Below are 10,311 nucleotides of genomic sequence, written 5' to 3' on the forward strand. Positions count from 1 at the left end.
TGCCCCGTCATTGGTGTCAGTGGGAGGAATAGTGCCCCGTCATTGGTATCAGTGGGAGGAATAGTGCCCCGTCATTGGTGTCAGTGGGAGGAATAGTGCCCCGTCATTGGTGTCAGTGGGAGGAATAGCGCCCCATCATTGGTGTCAGTAGGATGAATAGCACCCCATCATTAGTGTCAGTGGGAGGAATAGTGCCCCACTGTTGGTGTCAGTGGGAGGAATAGCGCCCCATCATTGGTGTCAGTGGGAGGAATAGTGCCCCATCATTGGTGTCAGTGGGAGGAATAGTGCCCCATCATTGGTGTCAGTGGGAGGAATAGTGCCCCATCATTGGTGTCAGTGGGAGGAATAGTGCCCCATCATTGGTGTCAGTGGAAGGAATAGTGCCCCATCATTGGTGTCAGTGGGAATAGTGTCCCATCATTGGTGTCAGTGGGAGGAATAGTGCCCCATCATTGGTGTCAGTGGAAGGAATAGTGCCCCATCATTGGTGTCAGTGGGAATAGTGTCCCATCATTGGTGTCAGTGGGAATAGTGTCCCATCATTGGTGTCAGTGGGAGAAATTATGCCCCATTGTTGGTGTCTGGAATAGTGCCCCATGGTTGGTGTCAGTGGCATGAATAATGTTTCGGATGAATAAAGGCAAACAAAGGGCCACAGTTTGCAGACCAGTGCTCTACATGAGAGAGGGGCTTCCTGGATGAGCTGGTGTCACTCACTCTGGCCTGCTCTATGAGGTCATTCAGTAAGCCTCACATATAGAGAGTTCAGTTTGTTTCTATTGATCAGGAATGGGCAATGCAGAGGCAACGCTGCAGATAGAAGAGCCCGCAGATCACCACAGAACAGGAACAGCAACTCACTGGCAGGATCAACAAAATGCTAATTATTTACAAAGCACAGAGGTCTGAATATGTAATGGGGGGAGGGGCAATGATTTTTTTTTTACCTTCAATCCAGAGATCCCCCCGCAGTACCTCTTTCTGCCACTAGTTGTCCTCCATCTTTCAACCCACTTCCTCTAAGCTCAGGCTCTCACAGACCCTCCCCCAAACTGTGACTATACAGTGAAAGGAAAAGCAGCACAGTGATAAGCTCCTCCCCTCATCACTCTGCTCTCTTCTCCTATCAGCATGCTTCCAGAATGGTGGCTCCTTGTACTGCTTTTCCCTTTCCTAGTCTGAGCCCTGCTGTACTGCAGGGAGGCTGATACCAGGTCACAGTCAGGTACTGACACGGCTTGTATTAATAAAATATATTTATTGATGTATTGATGATTACACAGCTGCATTCATTTATATTCACTGACCCCGGGGCCCCGAACCCCCTCCATGTTTTATGTACCCGGATTTTCCACTTTAGGAGGGCTTGCGCAAGTCTGAACATGGTTTATGAGGTGGGATTGACCTTTGCCCCCCCCAGGAGTTGGGTACCCCTCCCCCAGGGTACAGATACAGTCCAGCCTCAAGGTAAGATTGACCCCGGGGCCCCTAATCCTCTTCATATTTTATATACCATTTTTCATTTTAAGAGGGCTTGCTCAGGTCTGAACATGGTTTAGGAGGTGGGATTGACCTTTGCCCCCCTTGAAGTTGAGTACCCCTCCCCCAGGGTCCAGGCACCAGATACAGTCCAGCTTCAAAGTAAGACTGACCCCGGGGCCCCTAATCCTCTTCATATTTTATGTACCCGGATTTTCCACTTTAAGAGGGCTTGCTCAAGTCTGAACATGGTTTAAGAGGTGGAATTGACCCTTGCCCCCCCCCCCCCTCGCGGATATTGGGTACCCCTCCTTCAGGGTCCAGGCACTAGATACAGTCCAGCCTCAAAGTAAGACTGACCCCGGGGCCCCTAATCCTCTTCATATTTTATATACCCTGTTTTTTCCACTTTAGGAGGGCTTGCTCAAGTCTGAACATGGTTTATGAGGTGGGATTGACCCTTGCCCCCCCCTCCCCCAGAAGATGGGTACCCCTCCCCCAGGGTACAGATATAGTCCAGCTTCAAGGTAAGACTGACCCCGGGGCCCTAATCCTGTTCATATTCTATATACCATTTTTCCTCTTTAAAAGGGCTTGCTCAAGTCTAAACATGGTTTAGGAGGTGGGATTGACCTTTGCCCCCCCCCCGGAAGTTCGGTACCCCTCCCTCAGGGTCCAGGTACTAGATGCAGTCCAGCTTCAAGGTAAGCCTGACCCCGGGGTCCCTATTCTTCATATTTTAGGTACCCTGATTTTTCTACTTTAAGAGGGCTTAAGACTGAACATGGTTTAGGAGGTGGGATTGACCTTTGCCCCGCCTCCTGGAAGTTGGGTACCCCTCCCCCAGGGTCCAGGCACCAGATACAGTCCAGCTTCAAGGTAAGATTGACCCCGGGGCCCCTAATCCTCTTCATATTTTATATACCATTTTTCCCCTTTAAGAGGGCTTGCTCAAGTCTAAACAGGTTCTAGATACAGTCCAGCTTCAAAGTAAGACTGACCCCGGGGGCCCCTAATCCCCTCCATATTTTATGTACCATTTTTCACTTTAGGAGGGCTTGCTCTAGTCTGAACATGGTTTAGGAGGTGGGATTAACCTTTACCCCGCCTCCCAGAAGTTGGGTACCCCTCCCCCAGGGTCCAGGCACCAGATACAGTCCAGCTTCAAAGTAAGACTGACGCGGGGCCCCTATTCCTCTCTATATTCTATGTACCCTGTTTTTTCCACTTTAAGAGGGCTTGATTAAGTCTGAACATGGTTTAGGAGGTGAGATTGACCTTTGCCCCCCCTGGAAGTTATGTACCCCTCCCCCAGGAGCCAGCTACTAAATACAGTCCAGCCTTAAGGTAAGATTGACCCCGGGCCCTGAACCCCCCCCCTCCCCCCATATATTTATGTACCCTGTTTTTCCCTTTAAGTGGACTTTCCAAGTCTGACCATGGTTTAGGAGGTGGGTTAGACCTTTGCCCCGCCTCCAGGAAGTTGGGTTCCCCTCCCTCAGGATCCAGCTACTAAATACAGTCCAGCCTTAAGGTAAGATTGACCCCGGGCCCTGAACCCCCCTCCCCCCATATATTTATGTACCCTGTTTTTCCATTTAAGTGGACTTTCCAAGTCTGACCATGGTTTAGGAGGTGGGATTGACCTTTGCCCCCCTGCAAGTTGGGTACTCCTCCCTCAGGGTCCAGCTACTACAGTCCAGCTTTAAGGTAAGATTGACCCCGGACCCTGAACCCCCCCCTCCCCCCATATATTTATGTACCCTGTTTTTCCCTTTAAGTGGACTTTCCAAGTCTGACCATGGTTTAGGAGGTGGGTTAGACCTTTGCCCCGCCTCCAGGAAGTTGGGTACCCCTCCCTCATGATCCAGCTACTAAATACAGTCCAGCCTTAAGGTAAGATTGACCCCGGACCCTGAACCCCCCTCCCCCCATATATTTATGTACCCTGTTTTTCCCTTTAAGTGGACTTTCCAAGTCTGACCATGGTTTAGGAGGTGAGATTGACCTTTGCCCCGCCTCCAGGAAGTTGGGTTCCCCTCCCTCAGGGTCCAGGTACTAGATACAGTCCAGCCTTAAGGTGAGATTGACCCCGGGCCCTGACCCCCCCCCCCATATATATTTTTGTACCCTGTTTTTCCCTTTAAGTGGACTTTCCAGGTCTAACCATGGTTTAGGGGGTGGGGTTAACCTTTGCCCCCTATAACGTGAAGTACCCCTGGGGTTCGGGTACCAGATCCAGAGTTACCCTGATACAAAGCACACCTCATCTTTGGTTATTAGGACACCCGCAGGCCTTCCCGCACCGCTCCTTCTTCTGCCACAACTCGGACAACTCTTGTGGTGAATACTGCGGTGAGGACAGCATCCCACCCTCACATGTCTTCTCACACAGCCAGTTCTCGTCTTGGTAGCGCCTAGGGCCGATGGCGGACATCCAGATGCCCATACTCACATCCTCACCCTGGTAGGTCTTTAGCCGGTCGGCATTGTCAGCGAGCCAGCGGACGATATCCTGCGATATGACGTACCCTGAACCGCAGGTGAAGGGAGGGTAGGCGGGGCTCAGGTACTCCAGCTCCTGCCATTTTCCAGTGCGGTCCACACCCCAGTTCAGGCGGAAGTTGCCCCACCAAGCATTGGGCCCCTTCAGTTTCCTGGCCTCCAGGGCTCGGAGTACATTATCCAGGTCAACGAAGCAATCATCGTCCGTCTTCAGCAGGAAGTCGAAGTCTACGGAACCCACCAGCCAACGGTAGAACAGCAGCAACTTGCGTGGGACATTTCGGTAAGTGTCCACCAAGTTTACAAAGATGATGTCCCCATGGGCGTCGCTCTCCTCCCGCAGGTCTGACTCCTCTGCCGTAAGCGTGGCCTGATACTCTTCCAGGCGCTGTGGGCGAGTTTGCAGGTGCCGTAGAAGGGCTTCGCCATCATGGACGGAGTAGACGAAACCTCCCGCGATGCCCTCCACGCCCTGCGAGAAGTCATAGGGTAGCAGCCCCTCCTCTGCTGTGATAAGACGCAGGACCCCACCTCCATTGTTCAGGGTGACCTGATGAACACCCCACATGGGTAACCCTTCTGGGTCATGGCTGTCCCACCGGATGGTGCCATGGAAACCTTCTGGAAGGATAAACTGCTCCACTGGCTTGTAACAGATTTCAGTGGTTGACTCTTGGTTGGTCGAGGTGACCCAGGAGGTTGTCCTGGGGCTGTTTGGGGACACTTGTGACGGTGTTCCTGGACTCAGTGGGGTGAACCGGGCTCCACATAGAGCTTCCTCATGTTCAGCCTGGAAAAGGCGGACGCTAAAATTGCGGTTGGACCCTGGGCACCAAGCTCCCAAGCGGGTGATGATTATAGGGTGGAGCACTCGGAAGGTGACACTGAGTTGGCTGTGGGTGGAGCTAGAGGGCAGCGGTCCAATGAAGGCTGGGATCTCATGGTGAAGCTTGGGGGAAGTAATATTTAGCAGATGGCAGGAATAGGGGTCTTCACGGTCCTCAGGAGGCACTGGGCAGGGTTCAGAGCCAACAATAAAGCGCAGGAGAGGTTGGTGGGGCCTCTGTGAGCCCCAGGTGCTCCGTATTGTGTCCCGCAGTGGGCGGTGCTGGCGAGCTGACAGGATGCCAATCACCAGCCGGTGGTGTGGAGTGGAGAAGAGCCACAGCTGCAAGAAGAGCCCCAACACACCGGGACAAACCAGCAGCAACAGCAACCGACGCATCTACACTCACATTGGACACCAGAAGCCACCAGCCAATAGAAGGGAAGTTCTGACATCCACCTAAACCAGGAAAGTGATCTGATTGGCTGAAAAAGTCTGCTATGTAGTTATCAGCTGTGAAGGGTCTGGCTTTGTGGTGATTGGCTGAGAAGAGTCTGGCCCTGCGGTGATTGGCTGAGAAGAGTCTGGCCCTGCGGTGATTGGCTGAGAAGAGTCTGGCCCTGCGGTGATTGGCTGAGAAGAGTCTGGCCCTGCGGTGATTGGCTGAGAAGAGTCTGGCCCTGCGGTGATTGGCTGAGAAGAGTCTGGCCCTGCGGTGATTGGCTGAGAAGAGTCTGGCCCTGCGGTGATTGGCTGAGAAGAGTCTGGCCCTGCGGTGATTGGCTGAGAAGAGTCTGGCCCTGCGGTGATTGGCTGAGAAGAGTCTGGCTCTGCGGTGATTGGCTGAGAAGAGTCTGGCCCTGCGGTGATTGGCTGAGAAGAGTCTGGCTCTGTGGTGATTGGCTGAGAAGAGTCTGGCTCTGCGGTGATTGGCTGAGCTTGTCAGGAGCATTTACTGACTATGCCAGTCATCATATTGGTGTGAACCTTCGATCTTATTGGCTGTGGTGGATACAGAGTGTTCCCATTCAGGGGACAGATGGGAGGGGCTGGAGAGCTCTGATTTGCTGGTGACATCACATGCTGTCTGATAGGTTACTTCTGAATTCAGATCTGTAGAGTAGGAAAAAAATAATTATTATTATGCTGTTACACTACATACTGCTCACTGACCGCCCTGCCACTACATACTGCTCACTGACCGCCCAGCCACTGCATACTGCTCACTGACCGCCCAGCCACTGCATACTGCTCACTGACCGCCCAGCCATTGCATACTGCTCACTGACCGCCCTGCCACTGCATACTGCTCACTGACCGCCCAGCCACTGCATACTGCTCACTGACCGCCCAGCCACTGCATACTGCTCACTGACCGTCCTGCCACTACATACTACTCACTGACCACCCTGCCACTACACACTGCTCACTGACCACCCTGCCACTACATACTGCTCACTGACCACCCTGCCACTAAATACTGCTCACTGACCACCCTGCCACTACATACTGCTCACTGGCCACTGTGTCATTACATACTGCTGACCACCCTGCCACTACATACTGCTCACTGACCACCCTGCCACTACATACTGCTCACTGACCACCCTGCCACTACATACTGCTCACTGACCACCCTGCCACTACATACTGCTCACTGACCACCCTGCCACTACATACTGCTCACTGACCACCCTGCCACTACATACTGCTCACTGGCCACCCTGCCACTACATACTGCTCACTGGCCACTACATACTGCTCACTGACCACCCTGCCACTACATACTGCTCACTGACCACCCTGCCACTACATACTGCTCACTGACCGCCCTATCACTACATACTGCTCACTGACCGCCTGCTACTACATACTGCTCACTGACCGCCTGCTACTACATACTGCTCACTGATCTCCTCTGTGATGAATGAACCCAGAAGTGACAAGGATCGTATCACTTCCAGTTTGGTTCAGTGTTCACTTGGCTATTACTGACCAGGGAAGCAGATGATCTAGGTGAGATCTAGGATCTAATAGACCCCTGATGTCTCCATAAAGAGGACATGTCACTGACCAGCTATCACAAGGTGCATTGTTTATCCCTTGTGATAGCAATAAAGTAAAAAAAAAAAATGTAAATAAAATAAATTAAAAAATAAACAAAATAAAGAAAAAAAAAAGGAAAAAACCCCAAATAATTAAAAAACAAAAACTAAAAAGAGAAAATAAACATAAAAAAATAAATGAAAAAAGTAATTAAAATAATTTTAAAAAATTAAGGGGGAAAAAATGTAAATGAAATACATTAACAATTGAAGAGAAAAAAATAAGTAAAATCAATTTAAAAAAAAATTAAAATCAATTTAAACAAAATAAGTGAAAAAAAATAAATGTAATTCCTGCTTGCTTGTACACAATTGCAAACGCACGTTTAGCCCCGGCACATAAATGGCGATCACACCACACAAGGTGGAGTGACAGCAATAATTCTAGCGCCAGACCTCCTGTGTAACTCTAAACTAATAATCGTAAAGGCTTTTAAAGCGTTGTCTATTGGGGTATTCAGAAACCGTAATTTGTCTCCATTTCACGGGTGTGCGCAATTTTAAAACTTGACATGTTTGGTATCTATTTACTTGGCGTGCCATCACATATATATATAGCTCAAAAAAAAAAATGAAAGGAAGACTTTGTAATCTGAGTCGCATCGAGTCAATGACACTCCTGGGATATGGATCTGGTCAGGTAAGTCGCAGAGGGGGTTGTTAATCCGTTTCAGCTGCTTTGGTGTTAATGGAATTACCAACAGGTGCCCTAGATGGGCAACAATAAGACGACCCCCAAAACAGGAATGGTTTTACAGGTGGAGGTCACTGACATTTTTTCCCTACTCATCTTTTCTGACTGTTTTTCACTCGATTTGCATTTGGCTCGGGTCAGTGTCACTACTGGTAGCATGAGGCCATACCTGGACCCTACAGAGGTTGCACTGGCAGTCCAACTCCTCCAGGATGGCACATCAATACATTCCATTGACAGAAGGTTTGCTGTGTCTCCCAGCACAGTCTCAAGAGCATGGAGGAGATTCCAGGAGACAAGAGCATGGAGGAGATTCCAGGAGACAAGAGCATGGAGGAGATTCCAGGAGACAAGAGCATGGAGGAGATTCCAGGAGACAAGAGCATGGAGGAGATTCCAGGAGACAAGAGCATGGAGGAGATTCCAGGAGACAAGAGCATGGAGGAGATTCCAGGAGACAGGCGGTTCCTCTAGGAGAGCTGGACAGGGCCGTAGAAGGTCCTTAACCCATCAGCAGGACCGGTATCTGCTCCTTTGTACTAGGAGGAACAGGATGAGCCCTGCCAGAGCCCTACAAAATGACCTCCAGCAGGCCACTGGTGGGAATGTCTCTGACCAAACAATCAGAAACAGACTTCATGAGGGTGGCCTGAGGGCCTGACGTCCTCTAGTGGGCCCTGTGCTCACTGCCCGGCACCATAGAGCTGGATTGGCATTGGCCTTTGAACCCCAGAATTGTCAGGTCCCCCACTGGTCCCCTGTGCTTTTCACAGATGAGAGCAGGTTCACCCTGAGCACATGTGACAGACGTGAAAGGGTCTGGAGAAACCGTGGAGAACGTTCTGCTGACTGTAACATGGTTCAACAGGACCGTTTTGGTGGTGGGTCAGTGATTGTCGGGGGGGGGGGCATATCCATGGAGGGACACACAGACCTCTACAGGATAGACAATGGCACCCTGACTGCCATTAGGTATGGGGATGAAATCCATGGACCCATTGTCAGAGCCTACACTGGTGCAGTGGGTCCCTCCTGGTGTACTGGGTCCCTCCTGGTGCGCTGGGTCATGGCTTCCTCCTGGTGCAGACAATGCCCAGCCTCATGTGGGGGGAGTATGCAGGCAGTTCCTGGAGGATGAAGGAATTGATACCATTGAATGGCCCCCACGCTCCCCTGACCTAAATCCAATAGAACCCATCTGGAATGTCATGTTTCAGTCCATCCGACGCCCCCAGGTTGCACCTCAGACTGTCCAGGAGCTCAGTGATGCCCTGGTCCAGATCTGGGAGGAAATCCCCCAGGACACCATCCGTGGTCTCATTAGGCCCCTCCCCCGACATTGTCAGGCATCCATACAAGCACATAGGGGCCACACAGACTACTGAGGGCCATTCTGAGTTGCTGCAATGACATTTCACCAACATGGACTCGCCTGCGGCATCATTTCTTCACTTTGATTTTCGGGGTGTCTGTGAATTCAGTCCTCTGTAGGTCGATCATTTCCATCAAACGATGGGGCGTCCTTACGTTCCTCACCCATCCCCCGTCCATGTAAGTATAGAGATCCAGCAGGAGATTCCTCCCCATTGGGATCTGATGGGTTTTCAGAGTCTTCCTTTCATGTTTTTGGAGCCGTATATATATATATAGAGTGTAGTGTATATGACATAACAATTGTGTATTATATTGTATGACGTGCACTTACATGTATTGTTTTTCTGAAAATGTGTGTCTGACAGATGGCTGTGCGCATACCCTGCGACACACAGACCCTGCGACACCCACCGCTTTGCTCTCCAGGGCCTCTGCTTTCAGAATATAGCTCATATTTGGGGGTTTTAAGTCATTTTCTAGCCCAAACAAAAATCTATTCCCATGTAGGAGTGAAGTGTGGGGATTGGTTGATGATACAATGAAGGGTGTATATACAAAGTAGATGGAGTATATACAGTACATGTGATCACACCTCCCAGCACACACAGACATCACACACATCTCCCTACACATGGCTGACCTCTATCTGGGGGCCCCCGGGGGCCACACTCTGCACCCTCTGTGTAACCCTCTCCAAACCTGAACTCCCGGAAGTGCAGGAAACTGCTGCAAAGCTCTGATTGGCCGGGTGAGCTGTCAGTCACGGTGAAAGAGGCGGGCTGTTAAAAGAGGACTCTGGGAGGTGTATTCTTCTACTTCAGGTCCACTGTAAGATGGCCGCCGGAGTCCGGCGAGACAAGGATTGGCCTCTAGTGTCTGGACGCGCTGTTATAGGGACGTGTTAATTTTTATCCACCGCAAAATGGCCGCCATCTTCCGGAGACCAGAGAGATAAGGGGCTGACCTCTAGTGTCTGGAGTGGGTTATAGGGCATGGAGGGAAGGGATCACTTTACCAGAAATACAAAAATAGAAAAGGGAAGGTCAGCTGAGTGTCTGAGAGACCATAGTGTGTGCAGAGTGCAGGCCCCGCCCTTATTAACCCCTTCACTGCCACAGACATCGGGGACACGCCCCACCTTCAACCCCATCGCTGCCACAGACATCGGGGACACGACCCAGCTTCAACCCCATCGCTGCCACAGACATCGGGGACACGCCCCAGCTTCAACCCCATCGCTGCCACAGACATCGGGGACACGTCCCACCTTCAACCCCTTCACTGCCACAGACATCGGGGACACGCCCCAGCTTCAACCCCATAAC

General features: G+C 51.1%; 1 protein-coding gene across 2 annotated transcripts; it reads right to left on the reverse strand.

Moving 5' to 3' along the window:
* Window positions 1-1,241: 1,241 nt before the first annotated feature.
* LOC149436194 (UDP-GalNAc:beta-1,3-N-acetylgalactosaminyltransferase 2-like) lies at window positions 1,242-9,740 on the reverse strand. Of its 2 annotated transcripts, none has more exons than XM_089661902.1 (2): window positions 9,686-9,740; window positions 1,242-5,926 (listed from the first exon to the last, which is right to left on the reverse strand). In XM_089661902.1, the coding sequence occupies exon 2, from the start codon at window positions 5,210-5,212 to the stop codon at window positions 3,749-3,751; it is 1,464 nt and encodes a 487-aa protein (XP_089518028.1). In that variant the 5' UTR covers window positions 5,213-5,926; window positions 9,686-9,740; the 3' UTR covers window positions 1,242-3,748. The 2 variants fall into 2 exon arrangements, with proteins under 2 accessions (XP_089518028.1, XP_089518027.1); XM_089661901.1 differs by having other exon boundaries at window positions 9,627-9,713.
* Window positions 9,741-10,311: the final 571 nt, after the last annotated feature.

The sequence above is a fragment of the Staurois parvus genome, unplaced genomic scaffold, assembly GCF_062004578.1.
Source record: "Staurois parvus isolate SC_StPar_1 unplaced genomic scaffold, SC_StPar_1.0 ptg001402l, whole genome shotgun sequence".
Classification (NCBI taxonomy): Eukaryota; Metazoa; Chordata; class Amphibia; order Anura; family Ranidae; genus Staurois; species Staurois parvus.

What these genes read in the sequence shown, in the direction of transcription:
- LOC149436194 (XM_089661902.1), bottom strand. Translation starts at nt 5,212, where the DNA reads ATGCGTCGGTTGCTGTTGCTGCTGGTTTGTCCCGGTGTGTTGGGGCTC.